Genomic DNA, 21,992 nt, shown 5'->3' with positions numbered 1-21,992 from the left:
GAGATTGAACTACAGTCAAGAAAATGGCAAAGTAACGGAAGCTGCCAACTGATTTCTTTCACAGGGAAAGAATTTGCTTATATGCCGTTTCGCTATTTTGCCTTTTTGTGCTTTCAAGTTCGACCAAGACACATTCAAAACAATGCATCTTCGATCATTTAATAGGAACCCTCATCCTAGAGGGTGCTAAGCCTCTAGTCTCAGCTTAGCAAAAACAATTTTGTCAGTGAAGGTCCTGGCTCATGACCATATGGCATTTAGTGCAGAAGATTAAGGCTAAGCATTATTAAGGAGGTGCTTCCTGTAGCAAAGGGTATTTTGTTTCATTCCACCTCCATTTGCCTAATGTGCGAGACTCAGCATGTCATTTGACCAGACAGTACTCCTATGCTGCTTGTAAAAAGGTACACTTTTATCTAGTGGGATTAGTCAGTTAAAATGTATAAAAATAAAAACTGCAATTGTGCATTGTGGTTTCTAGTACATTTAGCATTGAAAACATGAAGATTTAGGACTGCAAATACTAAGAACCAGACTATGCGAGAAGCACATCTATGGGTTGAGGGGGCTGGACATATCTTTTAGCTCAGCGGGTGATCTTGCAATGCTGCTGACAGGACATGCGTGTCCTAGACGTAGCAGCTAAATTATTCATGAAATTTGTACCAGTAATGGGATCTCGGATGAGGAAACCCTAGCAGTGACCCACTATGGAGGGCCTCTGAACTCAGACTAATATTTATAGCTAGTATCCACAGCTTGCATAATCAAATTTCTTCACACAGAAAATGCTATCAATCAACAAACACTTTCAAGCTGGCAGCAGAATGGAATCTACTGCCTGCTTAGCAACAATTTATATTCCTGGCTGCAATTTTAACAGCTCAGTATCCAGGAATGGGACTGGCACATGCAAGTACCAAAATGGAAAGAAAGGGGGACTATTGTTAAAAACATTTTGAATCACAAAGCTCTGCAGGATAAAAAAAAAAACATTTTTACTACGTCACATCATCTCTTTATATTACTTCTCCCCAACTATCTTCCTCTTTAAAGGACAACTTCATCCTAAGCACAACACTTCATTTCACCAGGTTATTTTCCTTCCCACAGAAAGATTCCCATATTTTCACGAATTACAAAAGCAAGACTTAACAGCTTCTTCCCCACTATGGCATTTCTATCCTAGTCAGCCTCCACAGTTTACACCATGTTGAGGCTGACAAAAATCCCATGATAATTTCTTTAGGAATTTGTCTTCCTTGCTCTTGCATTATTTCATCTATCATATGTAAAAGTTTTTTTCTTTTTTTTGTTAATCAAGGAAAATACACACAGTAAAGTACCCATAGCTCTTTTTTGTTATTTTGAACTTAGTAAGGTCATAAAGCTATTCATTCTAGAAATTCACAGCTTTTTGACAGTGCAGTGTTATAAAGCTGCATTATTTCCCTTCCCTGGGGTCATAAACCTACTGAGCCTTCTGTAGTCTGCAGCTGAATAAACTCAATACCACCAAGATCAACTTCAGTAATTAGCTGAGCTTTGCAAGCCAGGAAATGATACTCTAAGTGACTTTGGGAAGGAACGCAGAAGGAAGACAGGATTAGAAAAACACAATCACTTTTTTAAAAGGTCTATGTTACCTTTGCTATTTTTTCATATTTATATAAGAACTTTTCATAGATGGTATAACACATGTAGGAAATCAGATATACAAAAGTCACTGTAAAGCAGTCTCTGACATGACATGTTTTTACAAGGATTTTCATACTTGACAGTATCTATTACTACTTCCATTTAAGTGGTTGGGACTATGGTCTTACAAAACAGACTAGGGCATTACAATCTCACTGTGGGCAAGAAGTACATTTTCAAGAAAACAAGATCATGTCAGCTTTTCTGCTCACATGACAGTATTCAGCATTATAAAAAAATGGTAATAAGCCATTATTGTGCTGTGGGTAGGTTTGGACTGAGAAGAACTTTATAGTACGGTATATATTGTTTTACCAGGGTGGTCCCTTAAATTAACCTGCACTCAAATTTTCATCTACGCTTGCAGATTTGATGGTAGATTCCACCTGTAAAGGAAAAATTCAACTTCAAGTATGAATGTTTATATTTAAGCAGTAATACAGAAAAAGAGCACCAAACAAGCAAGGGGAATAAATGAAGAAATATAGAGGAGTAACCCTCATATAGTAGTTCAAAAAGATACATTCTGAGTGAATGCTTGAAGTTGTCAAGCTTCAGGATCACCCTAATCCACTCTGGAAGGAAATTCCAAACACAAAGCCCCCGATTCTCAAAGAAACATACCACTGGTGTATCTAGCTAGACTCTTGGAACCTCCAAATCAGTCAGTGGTTTGAACAAAGGGTGCAAGAAGGCAGGGATTATCTTAGACGTTCCTTAAGATAAAGGGGATCCAACAGACCAGGATGAGAGTTTTGTAGGTGTTGCATGACTGAAAAGGTAAACAATTCAGCCTCTGTAACTCTGGTGTAATGTGATGGCACCCAGACACCTCCATAAGCTTTGGAAATAAATTAACATATTCTTCATTTAGTACTCTCTCAATGCACAGCTAAAAAGTCACATTAACTCATCATTACTATACAATGGACAAGTATGATTTTTTTAAATATGTTTATTCTTATAAATGATAGTCCTGAGCTGTACACCAGTGACAAAGTTATCCACGGTCATACATTTAGACCAATGATGCTACGGCACACAATTACCAGTGTAGTCTCATTGAATGGAGATCCAGAAGCATGTACATGTCTCTCTTTTGGTTACACCTGTCTCCTACTAATAGTGTGTGCACTGCCTTAGTGGAATCTTAGCATTCTTACAATGCACACTGATCATGGACACTGAGGGTAGGGAGGGGAAACTGATTTCAACCATTACTACATTCACAGAAGAGTCCATACTCAGATGTTCAAATCCAGGAAATGTGACTCAAGGTGTCCAAATGATCTGTTGTGCAAACACCACAAATGTGCATGCCTTCCCTATTTGAGTGGATTTGCAGAAGTCTGAGCAGGAGATACAACGGGAGGGGACATATTGCTGTACATGATGGCAAAATGCAGTGTACCACAGCTGCTCGTTTGTGAAAAAAGCACAGTTCTACTTGGCATCACCATCTTTACTAGTTAACTCCCCAATGGAAATAATCACCTACCCAAGGTGATATGACCTTGGTGTAAGTTATATTTTATTGGGAGGTAAAGGGTTGCCTCCACATTACGTACAGCACCATTTCCAAAGCTCACAAATGGCCTATGTAAGTTCAGTGAAATTCTGTGATTTTTTCTATTTTGTGACTGGGTAAAATTTGGGTTTACGCTCTGTGACCTGACACTTCAAGCCCTGATCAAGACTTGTACCATTTCTATCAGCTTGGATACTGATTTGGAGACATACAGTTGTGTAGTTTACTTACCATAACAGTAGATGCCAGAATAGATCACCAGTGCAGTAGCTACCACATATGGGATATGTCCTGCCAAGGATGCCATATGCCTAGCCAGTCTACAAATCTTCAGGCTCCTTCTCTGCATGTTACACATACATGCACTCTCAGTACAAGAGGAGGTGCTACTAAAAGATGCATGCACAGACATGCAAAAACTCAGCTTTCTTGCCCCAAACAAAAAGGGAGACAAAAGTTGAAAGCTCTGAGTAAATCCTTGAGCCACCCCCTAAGTAAATCCATGTCAAAATAGGAAAAAAAAATGAAGGACACCCCACCCTGACCAGAGAAGGGAATAATAATAGGGATGGAGGGGGTGCTAGTACTGCAACAGTAATCTATTCGAGCATCTACTGTTATGTTAAGTAAACTACACAACTGTATTATGTTCTTCATTAGATCACTGTTGCAACAACCATTACATATGGGACAATTGTCAAAGCTCAAGAAGAAAAGGTAGATGAAGAAGGATTAGAGTCCAGGATTCCCTGAATTGCGGTACCAGCAAAGCCAGCTTGTAGGTACCATCTTTAGGGACTTCTCCAAGGCAAAACTACTTCAGCTTGTAGAAGATCTGTGCAAAATTTCCAAAAATCGCCTACAAAGTGGACCCAATACGAGAGAGAGAGACGCCACATGCAGCCTCAATTTTTAACAGCATCTAAACAGCTGCATATTAAAGTCTGTACCAGTTTGCCCAAAATATAAAGGTAAATTCAGGAATAAACTTTTCTGGTGGAACATCCATATTAATAAAACCCTATAACAAAAAGAAGAAAGATAATGAAAACTTATAAGAAATCCCCTTCTCCCAAACCCCAATGCAACTTGCCAGCAAGGAACGTCATAATAGTATTAGAAAATCTAAAGCAGACTACAAACTTAAGGTTGCTAGAAATACCAAGGGAAATTCAAAATGTTTCTTTAGTTATGCCAGGAAATTAAGGAATAATGTTCAACAATAAAATTATGTCATCTATAATATCACATATTCCAGTCACAAGGATCTCATTAACATATTAGCAAATAAATTTAGTGATAACGTTGCCCTACTTAACCACATTGTTGTTTCCCACTACGTCTGAAAATCTAGTTTTCCCTGAAATCGCCTTGAAACAAGTCTTAGAATGCCTAGCAAAGGCTAAAAATAATGTTTCTATGAGATCAGATAGCATACCATTTAAGTAATAGACATCCAAGCCAATATACCTGAAGTGTGGATGACCATAACTGCAAGGTCGGCACCGTTACCTACTTATCCTCTAATACTAAACTGTTCCATAAAAGGATGGAATATGCAATTACCCGGTGTACTGAAAATGCTCTCAAGCTAAATGAGGAAATTGTTTTCATTGCTTAAGTAAGATTTCCCAGTATCAAGATTTCTTGCCTCCTTCAATAACTGTTGCATGTCCTCAGAAAAAAGGGATCAGAAACCTATTATTTACAAGGACTGAAATTTTGAATATTGGAATGAGTCAGGCATCCGTTGTTGTGTGTGAGCAATTCCACTGTTTTTTTTTGTTGTTGTTTTTTTGGCAAAAAAAAAAAAAAAAAAAAACTAGCCAGTGAGAAGAGAGTAAAATGTATTGTGTGGGCCAAAAGAGAGTCACCAGTAACTTTTTTGGTAAGTCCTTTCTGATCTTCAGAATGATTCTGGGAATGAAAGAAAAAGGAGGAAAACAGACTGAGAATGCATGTGTTTGCCAGGCCTCCTTGCAAGGAATCCTGCAACAGATTTTGACATCTCTGTTTAGACTGGAGGCAAACAGACCTAATTGGGGAGTTCACCATTGCTGAATTATCTGTAGGAAGACCTCCTATCTATCCTGGATCTGCTCAAAGACTGCTACACTGTTCCGTTGTGATGGGATATTAAGTAGCCTGAAGAAACAAGTTGTACTGGAGAGCCATGTCCCAGGCAGTCATGGCCAGTCTGCAAAGGGGGTGTGATCTTGTCCCTTACTGTTTATGTTCTACATGGTGGTGGTGTTGTCTTGTAAAACAAAGAGTTCCTGGAAACCAAAGCTGATTCTGGGAATTAAGGAATTTATCAGGGTCATAATTTTCTTCAAGTTGTGTTTGCAGTGGTGCTATAGATTCCAGATTCCCTGCACCCTGATACCATGAGAAACAGTGCCCCAGACAAAGTTGAGGCATCTGTGGCCACTATCTGAGAGGGGTTGGAGAGAAACAGAAATCTCTGGGTTGTAATAGGACTTGAATGGTCCACCAAAGAAGTTCAGTCTTCTTACAACTGATAACTGAAAATAGGATGAGAGATTTTTCTCATGTGAGGTCTGGCAAGTGGAATCATAAAAGGGAGAAGGCAATTAAACCTAGATTTCTCAGAAATTTTCTAGCAGTGGACCTTGTCTGAATGAAGAGAAAGACAAGAAAAAGTGTTGGCATTTTCTCTGAAGGAAGAAAGACTGTCATGACAGAGGTGTGTACAAGATTCTCCAGAAATACTAATCTGTGAGTTGGAGCAAGGGATGAGTTTCTTAGACTGCTGTAAAGAGTCATGGTATACTGTAAGGCTGTTAGAGAGTCTTGACTGCTTGAAGCTGATATCAGGCAATCATCCAGATAATGAAAAATGTTTATGCCTTGAAGATGACAATGAACTACCACTGCAGCGAGGCATTTGGGGAAGACTCTTAGGGTGGGAGAAAGACCTAAAGGCAATGAAATAAACTGATGATAGAATCTCAAACCAAAATAACTTAAAAATATATGTTTATTTGTGAATGGGAATATGGAAATAATCATTTAGGTCTAAGGTGACTAGAAAGGCTTGAGGGAAAAGGAAAGAGTGCAAGATGTCAACATTTTAGATTTTGGAGTAAACAGGAAAGTGTTTAGCCTGGATAGACCTAAAATAGGCCTCAAAGTTCCTTATTTGCTAGTAACAAGGAAAAGTCAAATAAAAAACCTTGTCCCCACTGCTTTGTAGGGATTAATTCTATGACCCCGACAAAATAACTTGGCAATGATTTGAGGCATGACATTAATCTGATTTTTTTCAGGCTGAGGAATCCCTGATGGCATGAGAGAAAATGCTCATTGGAGTCTATCCGTGTTCCATTATGCTTAGCACCAAAAGACTGTGGTTACAGATTGCCATGCTGGAATTCATAGAGAAAGATTCCCTTCAATTTTTCAGTGAAAGGTCACAGTGGGGATATGAGGGGGGAGAAGGAAAAAAGGTAAGGACTGGCAGAAGTTTTCTCCAGTGGATCCATAGGAACCATTGACTTTCTTTTTGACATCACTTTTCTCCTTTTTGAACTGCTGTTTCCTTGACTTCCGCTGACCTCATATGAAGGGTTTACAACATGAGACTAGACTGAAAGGATAGCGCCTCTGGAATTTGAGAACCAGAGACAGGAATAGCTGTTAAATCCCCTGCATAAGTTTACCTCTGTCTTCTACCTTTTCAAGAATTTCAGTAAAGGAAATCACTAATAAGAAGTCTTTATCCAGAGGTCATTAAACAGTTGAGCTTTGAATTTGGTAGATTGGCTGAGGGTCACCCAATGTATGTCAAGGCAAATAAAAGAACAGACATTTGAGTTTGGCAATTAGTTGCTCTAAAACTGAGGCGGTAGAAATATAAACCTTTTTTCACATACCTATATCAAGTGTTCTGTTGTCTTTCTCATTGGGAGCTGGATAAGATGAAAAGTTTTAGAACCTTTACCTGCATCCAAAGTAACAGCAGGATCAGCAGAGGGATTTTTGTAAAGATACTTGTGTGAATCTGAGACTCTATAAAACCTGCCTGGCTTTTTAGTTGCGGGGCTGAGAATCTAAGTACACAGAAGCAGCTGAGAAGGCATCCTCAAGATCTCCCAAGACTGGAGGCATAGCAACAGGCTTAGGGATATCTACATTAAGTAATGCACAGTAGATTTTCTGGGAGTCAGAAACTACTTTACCAACTTGTCTGAAAACAAAACTTTCTTTTTGGCTATTGTGTCATCAAGGGAGATTTTCTGAATAAGGGAGCTAGAGGACAATGTATCCTCTGCCTCAGAGTCGCATCTAGTATGGTTTCCTCTGCCTCACAGTCACATCCAGTGGGGGAAGGAATCTGCAATGCACAATCAAATCTTTCATCATCAGAAGAGGAATTAACTTTCTTCCTCTTAACAGAAGCATGAGCAGTAGTGGAAGAAGCAGGCAAAGAGGAATGAGAAGACTGAACAGCTTTAAAAAAGCTCTTGAACAAAATTATATCAATGATCCTCGTTCCACTTCTAGACGAAGAGATCGAAGGAGGGGATATATGTTTAGTTTTGTGTGTATGCTTCTTGAGATATCCAGACATATGATCTTTGGATTTGAAGCCACATACATGTCTACCTCCACGAGGGATCCCCTGATGTCTTCCTGATGGATACCTCTGTCACCCTCAGACAAAATGAACCTCAGTTCTCCCTTCCCAGCTGACTCTACTGGATGAAGTCTGTATGGACATGCAAGGATCCTGGGGATAGACTAGATGGCCCAAGAGTGGCAGACTGATGGCCTGGAGACAGCAAATGTGTCTCGGCTTAGTAGTCATCAATCACAGACATATATTGTTATCATCAATCACTTCTCATCAATATCTTTACCTGAGGGCCAAGTTCCAGTGCAAGGAAAGCCAATGACATGGCTACTCATGCTAAGTACAGAAGACATCTTGTTCTTAAAGAAAATACAAAGGAAGTTTAGGCTACTCAACAGTCTTCAGGGCAAACCACATATGAAAAAGAAGGGTTGCCAATGGGTATTACCTGCCTGATGACAATGTACTTAAGCCGACCACATGGTTACAGTGGATGAGACGCTGACAAGAGTATGCACATGCTGAAAAAAAATGAGTGTTCACATACAGAATAGTGAAAAAAATTGTGAATTTTGGAATGCCAGTACACCACTTGTGTGCTGAAATGGATGCACAGTGCATAAGGAAGGAGGCTGAAGCTTTATAGAGTGGCCAGATTATGGTATTCCTGGTACGATAGGTCCCATATGTAATGACTACTGCAGAAGTGATCTAATGAACATCTCCAGTGATATGAATCAAGACAGTGGACAACATTAGACAAACAACATGGATGTCCTCACTGGAAAATTGTGTCTTAAGTATGCACAGCAAGGACAAAAACCTTAATAGAAAAATAAAATTACATTCACTGTAGTAATGATTCATTCTCTGTTACACTATAAGAGATCCTTTTTACCCATTACCTACTTTCACACGGCTGCATTCAGTCATCTTCTAACATACACAAAGCATTCATTCTGCCCTTGATCAAAAAAATGCATTTAATATGTTTTTATTCACTTGTTTCTCTTTAAAATGCCCACATACTCCATAAAATTACAGTACTGCAGTAATAGCAGACCAAGTAGCAGCCTGTACTACTGCTAGTACAGTTGTCCTAAAGCTGCTGCCAGTAACATTTTAGGTGCTCTCTACACTTGGTATGAGATCAGGGCTATTTCAAGTTCAGGTAAAATCTTTCACTGTATATGCAATTCTAAAAAAGTTCCATTTTATACTGTCCGAACTGTTGGGTGGGAGGTGGAGCATCAGTGGGGTTGTTGTATGACATACAGTTTTGTGTTAATGGAGCCTGGTTAGCATTTAGTGTAAAGTTCAGTTGCTGCAGAGCTGCTAGAATATCTTGTTGAGTCCGCTGTTGCTGCTCTTGCTGCTGTTCCAGGCGGCTCTGTCGGTCCACAACACTCTGAAATGCTTTTGTCAGGTTCTGAATCTCTGTACACACAGTGTCTAATTTCTCCACTAGTGCACTCATGCTGATCGTGGTGGTTGGCACTGTGAACTGGCTGCTACCCGTAGCTGTGGTGATCGCCATCTGGCTGTTGCTGTGTAAGAAATTTTGCACAGGTGCTGAAGTATTAGTGGTCACTAGGACAGGTTGGCTATTTGCATCTTTACCCTAAAATAAATAGGAGAAAAAAAAGAAGAATTAGAATAAAATGACATACCATATATACTCAGTTTCAGAATGGGTGCAAGATAGAAATAAAGGCATTACAGTTCACTATTGAGCACAGACACACCTGCCTGGGGAGCAACATGCACTACCAACTACAAACTAGCATTTTTTGGCGCTAACATGCAGCGCGACAGGACAGTATACACATCAGTTTAAGAGTGGATGGAAATATAGAAATCCATATTGTGGTTTTCACAGCTGACCACAGTGCATACTATGACTCATGCAATGGTGCACACAGAATGACCTGTTGCAATGTGATACAGTAAACACCAATCACAGGAGGCTTTAGTCAAATATATGGCCTTATCAGTGAGAAAAGACTAAACCACAAAGCTCCTCAATAGTAGACAGATCCTGAATCTTGTGGGTGTTAGCTAGATCAAGAGGAATAGTGGGGCTGGATAGCTGGTAGGCAAACAGAGTTCATAGGTAGGTACTAGGCTATTGGCCCTAGGGCCTATACAAGCCTAGCCAAAAATGTACCCTGGCATTCGCCACCCAAGAAAATTATTTTCCTGTGCCTCTGTCAAGCAGAACCACAGAAGTGATCCCTGGGGTGAATTTCCTATTACCCATCAAGATTTTTCTTGAAGAGTACTAATGAGGAGCTCTGTTTGACATAGATAGGTAGTCTGTTCCAGAGTATGGGAAGTCTCTGGGACAGGAATCTATCCCTCCAGCATGTTCTGTTTATTGTGGTGACAAGGTTTAAGTCCCTAGAGCGTGTAGTGTTAAAATACTACAAAAATCTTCAGTGTATGAAAGGATGTACTTGGGAACTCAGAACCTGAACTGCTTGTCATAGTCATAATTTTACAATACCTACTCCCACTTAAACTGCTTTGAAAATGGGATCTTCACACCAACTGCGTAACTTTTAGAATGAAGTGCTTATGTTACAGTACACACTCCCAGTCAACCACAGCATATTTGTACTTTCAGTTAATTCCATTTACAAACAGGGCACTTAACCCCCTTCCCTTCAGAACTAGCTATATGAGGAGTTAAGGGGGTGCCAGCCTCTATCATAAATGAAAATAACAGCAAATACAGCATATGCTGATACATTTGCTGTGACATACAAAGTGAACTTAAGTTATGCTATTTCAGGGCAGTAGAATTTAGTGAAGTAACTTTGACTGTTCTGACAAGCAAGTTATGCTTATCTGTATAACAGTAAATATATTTATTTATTTTTATTTTACATTTAACTGGGATAGTCTGACTGTGTGTGAGCCCAATTTCAGCGGAGGCCCTGGAAGAAAATGTACATAGGTATTAATATAAAAAGTATACATACATTGATGTGAAAAGAAAAATACAGCTATACAATTGGCATCTAAATAGAGCGATAACAATTATGAGAATAATCAATAGTACAATGAGAAATAGACATTATAAAAATTTTGTTGATGGAGGCAAGAATTGTTTTCTATTACACAGATGTTATGTGAGAGAAAAGATTAACTTAGTATAAATAGAGAAAGAGGAGGAAGGGGAATACATAAGAAATGAAAGTAAAGATTCACAGGTTAGATGAGAAGATATATAAGGGGAGATTAGCCGGAGCTGATACAGGAGCAGATCCATTTGCTATACAGATAGTCTTTTAGGTGTTTCTTAAACTGAGGTTTGTCTGTAATGCTTAAAATGTGTTGGGGAATGTTGTTCCAAATTTTTGAAATGCAGTGGGAATAGAAGTCTCCAGCCTTGTTTATGCTTTTGAAGACTCGCAGGAGGGTTTTGCCAATAGAATGTAGTTGGCGAGTAGTTGCATATGGTTGGAGAAGTTGTTCTAAGGCAGGAATTTTGTCTGGGTGGTATACTAAGTTGTGGGTAAAAATGAGTTGAGTACAGATCAGATGTTGGGGAAGTTCTAACCACTTTAATTGTTGTAAGGAGGAACAATGGTGTTCAACAGGTTTAAACCAGAACCATTTATCCTTAAATAACTACATATCCGTATAAAACAAAACATCAGATACCTTGTACCAAAGACAAAGCAAAACAAATGACTTTGACCACTATTTTTTTTTGGGGGCAGCAGAAAATATGAAAAAATGGCAACACTCTATCTGGACTCATTGGCTCTTTTCATGTAATAAAGGCCCTCTTAGAATGCAGAGATGTAGCATTCTCTTACCATGGGAGCAATATTCTGAATAAAACAGAAATAAATGGACTGCTACTGGTAAAGTCAGAAATCAATCTTGACAGAAGAGGAAAAGTGGTTTCTCCTCACCACTATGTTATCTTAAATGAAGGCAAACAACTACTTGTGAACAACTCACCATTGCAATTTGCTGGTGTATGTAAAAGTAAGAACAGCTATCAACAATAGCTGCCTAAATTAAAAAAAAAAATTGTAACCTGACGCTAATATCAAAGGGATGAGGGCATACCTCTCAACTGTACATATTTTCGTAGAATGTCCAGATTTTTGCCTCATATTTTTTGGTCTCTTTTTCAATAAAACTGTGGTTTTCTGGCAAACCACTGAGGATTGAAGTCAGAAAATAATGACATGCACTTGAGATCCTTAAAAAATCCATGCTAAGGCAAACCCTGTTATTCTATCAACTTTCTAGGTTTGTAAGAGCGATATTTAAAAATTGTCCCAATTTTTGGGCCTTTGTCCCCCCATTACTTATGGCTTTGTTCAGGTATCCTGCCTTAAGAGGCTGAGAGGTATGGAGGAGGGATTATCAAGTCTATAGAAGTATTCAAATAACAAACAGGGAAGGGGTTTCCTCCCCAGAAGCCTGTTACATAATAAAGCTTATAATGTCTCAACTTCAGGCAGAGATCAGCCTTACTGCAGACTTTTCAACTGGGCCAAAACTTCACAATGTTGCAACTTTGTGAAAATAAACTCCTGTTTCAACAACTTTTAAAAGATAAAACAAAATGTTACAGTATCAGTGAAGAGTGAATCCTTTATCTGTACGCCAATATAAATCTAGTATATTTCGTTTTTTTTTTAGTTCTCTCTCGCTCAGCACTGTGAAGAGTGGAGACTGATAAGGTGAGGAGGACAGAAAGTTTTTGTTGGAAACTTTCTCATTTGGACTACTTTTTCAGTTTTTACAGTCTGGAGCTTACACTGAAGGTCTTAAAATATTAGTTATATGATGCAGAGGTATAAATTCTTGACTGTGACCCGCATTACTTGAGACTGACTACTTACTCAGGCACTGAAGGAGATAATGATGGACAGGGACAGCAAATGGCTGATGCTAGCTCACTTATCCAGGGGGAAAGGAGGAGACAGAGTCCACTGCAATGCCAGCATCCAGACAAAACAGAAGGTGCACAGTTTTCAGAACATGGTCCATGGAAATGCACTTGGCTCTGCAACAGCCATTACTGGACATGTGTGCAAATGTGCATACCCACAGGGGAAGAAAATTCAAGACCTGACACTCACCTCTTCACTTTTAGGCAGAGCTTGAGTGGGTCACAGGTTTCTTGAAAATACCTGCAGAAGAATTAAACCAAAACACAACTATGCAAAACCGAATACAATACTTCAAAGAATGTTCCTATAAGGAATGTGTGATCTGCCTGACACACACCTTTCAATTTCTTTGCTTAAAAATCCTTATCAAAGCCTAAAATAACTGGGGACAGAAGGTCAAAATCAGGGACAATTTTTTTAAAAAATTACTATAAGTCACTTCAAAAGTTAAAAGAACAAAAGGATTGGAATCATGGTGCACTTTATAAACAAAAAGAAGTTTGAAATTCTAGTGTCTGGCATTACTGATTGTTATCTTCAGTGATGCATCACAAAATCAAAAATTTTACAAGGCACAAGGCAAAAAATTAGGCAAAAACTGGGTACCCTGTAAAATTCTGGACAGCTGAGCTCTATGGTCTAACAGTAGTAAAAAAGCCTGTAATAATCTTGTGGAGGATTATAATGTTGAGTTTAACAAACTGACAAAAATATGCAAATATTTGACCCCACTCTTACTGATGCAGTGCTGGACTAAGTTTAGTTGCTGGACCCTGCTCGTGCAAAAGCATCTCTAAATGCACTTTTATATCTATGAAATAAGTGTATTTTTTGCAAAAAAAGAGGGGCAAAGCAGCAGCAGCAAAAGGGTTTTAAGTAAAGCATGATGATTCTTTATTGCCCAAAGAAGGGTTAAATACTGCTTCATAAGAACCACACAAGGGCACCTATGTCTAGTTCTACTTCTTTTGACTAGATTAGCAGGAGCTCTGAGTGCATTATTTACAAACAATGGTGAGCGAAGACCGTCTAAACAGAAGTGAGCAAGTAAATGTAATGGAGGAAGCTGTGGAACTGTGTAGCAGCACATAATTTTCAGAACAGCTTCTCAACATTACAGCATTTTTTTTTGTTGAATCCTTGGGGTACGGTGTTACTTGACACTGACTGCACGCACACCATGTGTGCAGAAAAAAGGCTAAACATCTGTATTAGTGAACTATAAAAGAAAGAGGACTGCAACATAATCCACACACCACAATATAGAGTATTCAACCTGTCAATTTGTACAGTTTGGATATTCAGCAGAATAATAGGGCAAAGGAACAGGGGTTTGATAAGAAAAGGTGCTCCAAGTATGGAAGAAGAAGAAAAAAAAAAGACAATAGTGGAAGTTTTCTGGCAGCAAGGAGATACTAGCAAGGAAAAGATTTACTTTGATGTGCTTCTTTATTCCTCCTAAATTCTAGTTATGGAACTAAAAGAATTGTGGGAGACAATTTTTCAGCAGGGCATTTTATTTCAAGGTGGTAAGTGGAATTTAGTGTACCACTGAAAATACATCACAGACCCTAGAAAGAATATATATATATATATATATATATATATATATATATATATATATATATATATATATATATAAATAAAAGTATTGATAAGGAGCATGTTGTTTTACAAGCATCAGTTTAGAGGGAGTTATTATTCTACATGGTACAATAGCTGGGCTAGGCTGGACAGAAACTATACATCACAGTAGCATGTGTTTTTTGGTTGAAAGTACTGTGATCTATCCAATAATGATATCTGATCCTTCACATTTAAAGATGCAAGAAACTAAAACAAAAGCAAATTGCTGGCATTTCCCCACATATTTCTTAAAAAGAAGGGAGGTCAAGGAATGGTTAATAAATAAAAATCAATACAGGAGTTATTAGGGCACATATAAATTAGTTCTCAGGGACTGACTAGGGCTTGGGATAAAATGAAGATCAATTTTAAAACTATTGTGGAATTAAGGAATAGAGAGATATGGGAGAAAAGTAAATTGGATGGACTAGCAAAAGTTTAAATGATGCAGAGGAAGGGAAAGTTTGCAAATTTAGAAGAACAATTGAAAAAAAGAAGAGCAATTGGACTGTTAACAGAAAAAGTAAGAGAGCATCTAGACAGGAGTTTAGGAAAATTGTAGTTGTTTATAAAATTTACATTTTTTTACAATAATTCCAGAGCACATAATTTTTTTAGCACAGACACTTGGTCAATGGAAAGTGGAAACAGCTGTGGCAAAAAACTTGTGGAACCTATGACAAAAAAGGTTAACTAGTAATCTTGAAGTTAAAAAGGATATATTTTGCTAATTTTATGAGATTCTACATAGTGTAAAGGAGTAGAGAAATCAGAAAGGGACACATTTGGAAGTATATTTTCGAAACCTTAGATACATCAAAGCTTCAACAATTAACAGTCACAGCACTGTAAGTATGGACAAAGAGCAAAGATTATTTAATTATATTTATTAAGAAGTGTAGGGTACAGGACTTCCAAGAGGGCTGCACATTGAGTAACAGCTTAACTATGGCTCTCCTCATGTGAAAACAGAAACTCAGTAGAGAAGGCCAGTGGACTTTTGTGTTTCTGTGTAAATTTCAGTAACTGACTAGTAAGTGCACTGCCTGGACTCCAGGAAAAAAGAAATAAACAGGAACCAAAGGAAAATCAGATACAAAAGGTGAGGAAAAAAACACTGACTAGGAAAGGAACTGCAGATGCTCAGCAAGAACAAGTGGAACCTCCAGATACGACTTCCAGTAACCTAGAGGAAAGTATAAGACAACTGCACACAGACCTGGTTAAAATTAATTAAACAATGATGGAGTATATCAACTCAAACAACAAAAGGCTGGAAAAAATGAAAGAAGCTTTAATCAGATATTCAGATCAGGTAATAAAACTGCAAAAAAGCAGAGGTCGAAATGAAGTAAAGTCTGGCTGGCTGAATATGAGAGTGCTCAAGAAGAGAAGTTTAAAAAAATAGAATTAGAGGACAGAGCACATACGGAAAACCTGAGATTTTCAGCTGTACCAGAGAAGCTGGTAGGAACAGACTGTATTAATTTTATGAAAGCACAAATAAGCAACTAGACTGGTATTCCACAGCAGGAGGTGTTCACTGAAAGGGCTCATTATTTGTATACTAGACCTTTAATAGTAAAGATTCAATCCTACCAGAAGGAGTTGATTCTGACAAAACTGTGGCAGAAGGACAAAGTACTAAAAGTGGGAGGGAGCAGAGTGTTTGTGGAGAATGATTACTTACTGTACACCATGCAGAAGAGGAGTACATTTAAAACAGCATGACAAATGAAAAATTAATGTGCCTTTTTCTCATTCTTGCATGGGGAGTGACTGGATTAAGGCATTTAGCTTGATGTACTAATAAATTTTAAAGCAAGTAAATGAAAAAGAATACTGATTATTATAAAGCTTTTTACTAGCAATTCTGTATCTGGTTCTCATGTCTCCATGGAGACAGTCTGGTAAAGAGAAACTGGCTAGTGGATAACATTCTCTGAAATAATTTTAAGTGTTTTCCTGGCCGGAGAGGTATAAAGATAATATAAAACCAAATAGCACTTAGTAGAAGCGCAGGCTGCACTATGCATTCAATAAAACAAAAAAGCTTAGTAATATGTGACATAGGCTCAAACGGATATGACAAGAAACAACTATATAAATGTTTAGCCTGCCAAACAGTGTACGCATGCAACACAAAAGTCGGAACTAGACATTTAACAAAAAAGCTGTTATACATAAAAGATGGGAATAACTTTTTAACACAATGATGCTTTCTATAATGTCTTTAAATGTCAATGGTCTCACAGATAAATAGAAAAAAGAAAAAGTAGTGAACTATATTAAAAATGTAGAGTGCAAATAACTATGCTACAGGAGAGACACTTGGAAAGAACTGAACTTGATAAAGAAAGGTTTTCAGGGTGGTTATTCAGCGAAATACTTGAGACAAAGAAAAAGAGGAGTACTTATATTAATTACAAGGAGAGATCCAATAGTGAAAGAAGTGGATAAAAAAGATAATGATATATTTTTAGTACTAAGGGGATACTGGCAAGGGATGAGGACTACACTGGCATGTACTTATATTCAACCTAAAGCTGTTAAAATGGAGCTTAAGAAAATTCTGGAGAGAAATAATCAGCTTATACCAAGGAATATTACAGGTGGGGACTGGAATTTGATTTGCAGCAATAAAGATGTGTCTGGGTGCCCAGAAGGGAAAGTATTACAAAGGAGGGTAGTCTTTTAGAAAAAAAATATGAAAATATTTGGAAAGGAAGACGTGAATTCAGTACTGCAAGTTCAGAGTGAATTTACATACTCTTAGCAAAGATACAAAAAGTGGGCTAGGCTACACAGAATTTACATTTCACAGGAACATGTGCATTTAATTGAAGGTCTTGATATACACTCAATAATTACTTCTAAAAATTCACCAAAAATAACGAAAATAAAAACACAGGGTAATCAAATAAAAATGAGAGACTGGTGCTTTTCCACCATCTGTTGAAAAGAGAGGAATTTAAGGAATGGGTGTTGGAAATTATTCAGGAGCTATTAGAAAAAATAGAAATTTCTTCTGAAAATACAGTTAGGGAGTAGGATAAAACTGAAGTGAAGTTTAAAAATAGGGTGGAAATAAAAAATGGAGATATGGTTAAGAGGTAAGAATTATTTAGAGGGTCTGACTAGTGTTAAAGTATTGCAGAATAGGTAGAATCTCATAGAACAAGAAGAGGAGCAACTGCAGAATGTTAACCAGAAAATAAGGGATTACCTTGATAATATGCATGAGTTTAGAAAGATTGCTGTTAAGCAGCTGTTTTTTATAATTCTAGAGCACAAAAACCTTTAGCACAATGACTCTGGCAACAGAAAGTAGAAAGGACTGTTGCCAAACTTAGGAAGCCTACAACATGGAAGATGACAAGAGATCCAGTAGAGGTTATTAGAAATATTTCAGAAATTCTATGAAAGTCTATATAAAGTAAAGAAATATGGAAATCAAGAAAAGGTACAAATGGAAATGCGCACGGAAGAATTAAATACGTCAAGGTTAGAGGTAGATGAGACTCAATTACTAGCAGTTAGGATAGGACGAGATGAGATAAAAACGCTGTTGTATAACCAATCTACAGGAAAGTCCACAGTAATAGATGGCATTCCTGTGGAAGTTTGGAATCTAAGAGGGGAAAAATATGATAAAGTTCTGGAAGGTTTTCTCTGACAGTATTTTAAGAGAAGGAGAAGTTCCAACATCCTGGAGGAAATCAGTGGTAGCAGTATTACCTAAAAAGGGTAAAGATCCATCAGATCCAGCTTCATACAGGCCCATTTCAATACTAAACCATGCTTTTCAAATATTTACATCTATAATGGCTAAAAGAATGGCAAAGTGATGCCAAAATTGATAGATATGGATCAATGTGGTTTTGTGGAAGGCGGGCAAACATTTAACAACATTAACAGAACATTGATGATCCACAGGGAAGCAGAATGTACGGAATACCACTGTTGTTGGTGAGTCTTGATGCAGAGAAAGCATTTGACAGAGTATGCTGTCACTTTATGAGCAGGGCAATCGAAACATTTGCATTCCCTGAAAAAATTATGAGGTTGATTAGGAGGACACATGAGGGATCGAAAAAAAAAAATTAATGCGGGTGGGTTCTTCTTTGATAATTTCTGCTTGAGCAGAGGAACCAGGCAGGGGTATCCTCTTTCCCCTTTATTATTTGCATTATATTTAGAACCATTGGCAAAGAAAATAAGGGACTCAGAAATTCAACGATACAATTGGTATGGTAGTCAAGAAAAGCTGGCTCTACTAGCAGATGATACTATGTTATACCTGATAAAACCAGAAAAGGACATTACAGTGTTGTAGAACATTTTGAGACAGTTTCAAATCTTTTCAGGATACAAAATTAATGAAGTTAAAACAAAGGCAATAGTGGTAAAGTATGTACCCACACACAAATTGGTTCAACATTATCCATATTTATGGGGACATGATAAAATGAAGTATTTAAGAGTATGGATTAAAAATGATTCTGGTATGGCATCTGAGAATATGTGGAAAGAAACTAAACAAAAGATAATACAAAAACTGAGAAATTGGAAGGTCTGTTACATGGATATGGCTATTAAGATACAAGCAGTTAAAATGCTTTTAGTTCCTTTAGTTTTATACATGGGCCAGTTATATTTTTATCAACCAGAGAAGTTGTGGACAGCAATTAAGGCACTTTTCCATTAAACCCCTACCATGTCTTCGTCTGTTGTAATGTTAAAAAATAATTGTATAACAGCAAATTTTATGTATTTCCACACTACAGGCTCCGTGACTGCTCATATAAGTCATGCTGCCTTTTCATCTTTATAAAAGCTCTACAAAATGTATAAAAATTTGAAAATGTGAACCCAAAGCTGTCAATTGCCACCTTTAGAGCACAGGTGCGAGTTAGCATATGGTCCTAGCAGTGGCTTCACAGAAATGGTAAGAAAACGTAACAAACGAGGCAACTGACAAATCGAATCAACTAACTTCCGTACACCAGGTAATTATTCTTGCTATTTTTCTCTTTAAATAGATGGCCTCCTGCTCCATTACAATGCTAAGCTATTACCTGTAGCGTCCGCCAGAGGTACTTCTGTGCACCCTTCTTTCAGTTTTTTTGGCAGTATTAACTCAGTTTTGATTCACTTAATGGAGTTTTGAGGAAGCTGATATTTTCTTGCTGACAATTCCAGCAGTTCTCAAGTACTTCCCATAACAGCACTGGCGGAGTTATACTACAGTGCATGACAGAGAAGTGGGTGCATTCTCAATGCTTTCCATCAACGTAGTGGTTATAAAAAGCCTGGCTTGATTATTGTCACAGTCATCAGTCTTGGATCCTGCCTACAATTGAAGAGCAGCCTCATAGTCTTTGCATCTTCTGCTTTCTATTCTAGGGTTACGTTTTGCTTTCCATTCTCCTACGTAATCTCAGTTTCTATTCGTAAACCTGTTTATTTTGACTATCAAGTGCTTCTGGCATACCACTCAACCTCATAGCGCATGAAATGTGGACAAAGCCCGACAAAATGGGGGACAAACATTCAACATTTGTCAGAACTGTATCAATGAGTAAATACTGGCAAAACACAGCAGCGCAAAGATGTGGTAGGGGTTTAACGGAAAAGTACTGCAATTAATACAGAGCTGAAGGATTTTATCTGGGAGGGGAAGATGGCAAGAGTCAAGTGGTATACACTGATTTTTCGATTAGAACAAGGAGGATTGAGATTACCTGACTTGTAGGGGTATTTCAGAGCTACACAGTTAAGGCTATGTATAATAGCACAAGCAGAAACCTATAATTCAAACTAAATAGGAATGATGACGAAATAGGGGGAAGCTGAAAAAACAAGGAGAGACTGGGATTGTGGATGCAGACCTTTAAGGAAAATAACAATAATCATACAGAATATTATATTTATAAAGTAGCAGAAAGTATTCTAAGAACTAATCCAACATGGGAATGAAGAAAGGAGATTCTGCCAATAGGGATGACTGAAATAAGGGATACAGACAACAGGCAAGATGGGACTGGAATGTATTAGAAAAAACTGGCAAAGGAACCAAGGTATTGGGAGCAAATAGTTAGAGGGGGAAATGTAATAGTATGGGAAAGTGCCAATAATTTATTTGGACTGCAGGTTAGAGATTGCCTTCCCTATCAAGTACTGATATCAAGAGTATAGGCAAAGAGAAAGAAATAGGGGATCCTGAAAGAAAGGCCAGCACTGTCGAGTTTTTAGTAGACTCTAAAATAGAAGCTGCAGTTAAAAAAAAAGAATAATTAGTACAGCATATAAAATGCTGCATGACAACTATAAGAATCAATCAGAGGAGGTTAGAAAGGATTGGGAAGAGAGACTGGATAAGCAATTCACAAAGTAACAATGGTGGGTTATATGCAAGTCTCCCAAATATGAAACAAAATATAGAAGATTTAGGATTTTTGCTTGGAAATGTTTACATAGATATTTTTATACCCAAAGTAGACCCCAGTGAATTTTTTGCCAGGTTGACAGCAAATGTTGGAGGTGTGATAAGGAAGAAAGAGGTAATTGAGAACATCTTTTCTTGGGAGTGTAATGTGCTGGAAGAGTAAGGATTCCCTGAAGACTACTCTGTCAGAGATATTGGGTGAGCAGATTGGTGTAACTAGGGAAAGGATTTTTCTGAGCTATGACACAGAATCAGAATTGCCTAGACATAGTAACGTCTTGCTGAGTCTAATTATGGTGGCTGCCAAAAAAGCAGTTACTAAAAATGGAAAACAAAGTCTAAGCCAACTTTACTAGAAGTAGTGAATATAGTAACAGAGATAAAATAACTGGAACTGGATCTTTAGAAAAGAGTAGGAGCAACTTACATGGGAAAAAAATGGGAATTGTGGGAACATTACATACAGCGGAGGAATGAGGTTTAAAAGAAAGCAGGATTTGAATGGGCTATGTAGTGTTTGACTGACAATGACTGGGTAGATTACAAGTGATGTATAATGTCTGCAGCTAGAATTATGTCAATATGGTTTGTGATGTAAAACATTTGCAACTGGGATTGTGTCAATATGGTTTATTTTCATTTATATAAATGTATGATTGCCTATGTCATAAGTGATAATTTAATAAAGATGTTTCTTGTTTAAAAAAAGAAATGTAGGGTACAAATAGCAATGTTGCAGCAAACATACTTAGTAACGAGCATATACATTTGGCAAAGAAAGGATTTCACAGACAGGTTATTCAGCAGATTATCAGGGACAAAGTAAGATTATGAGAGGGTCTCAGTGATAGAGAAGGAGTAGAAACACAATAATGGTAGACTTCTGTTAACAAGGGATATCGGCGAGGAAGGAGGATTACATTGACATGTACTTATATTCCATCAAATTATACTACTAAGGAGCTTAAAAGGGTTATGGGAGACTTAATTAGCTTCTAGCATGGAATATTACTGATGGGTTGGAACTGGAACCTGACGTGTAATGGTGAAGACACATTGGGGGACCTAGAAGGGAAAATAAAACAAAAGCGGGTAAATTTTCTGAAGAAATGTGAGGATATTTGCAATGGAAGATGAGAAATTACCAGCAGGAACAGACATATAGTTTATAAA

At 37.7% G+C, this 21,992-nt stretch overlaps 1 protein-coding gene across 2 annotated transcripts in view; it reads right to left on the bottom strand.

Moving 5' to 3' along the window:
- Positions 1–5,030: 5,030 nt before the first annotated feature.
- Positions 5,031–21,992, bottom strand: part of LOC122816466 — a 332,177-nt gene continuing 315,215 nt past the window's right edge. For both annotated transcript variants that reach the window (XM_044089279.1, XM_044089278.1), the window contains one exon: positions 5,031–9,444. In XM_044089279.1, the coding sequence (XP_043945214.1) occupies positions 9,022–9,444 (423 nt within the window). In that variant the 3' untranslated portion in view covers positions 5,031–9,021. The remainder of the gene's footprint in view (positions 9,445–21,992) is intronic.

The sequence above is a fragment of the Protopterus annectens genome, chromosome 12.part0, assembly GCF_019279795.1.
Source record: "Protopterus annectens isolate FY-2018-M chromosome 12.part0, PAN1.0, whole genome shotgun sequence".
Taxonomy (NCBI): Eukaryota; Metazoa; Chordata; order Ceratodontiformes; family Protopteridae; genus Protopterus; species Protopterus annectens.
This window is presented reverse-complemented; position numbering and strand designations above follow the sequence as displayed.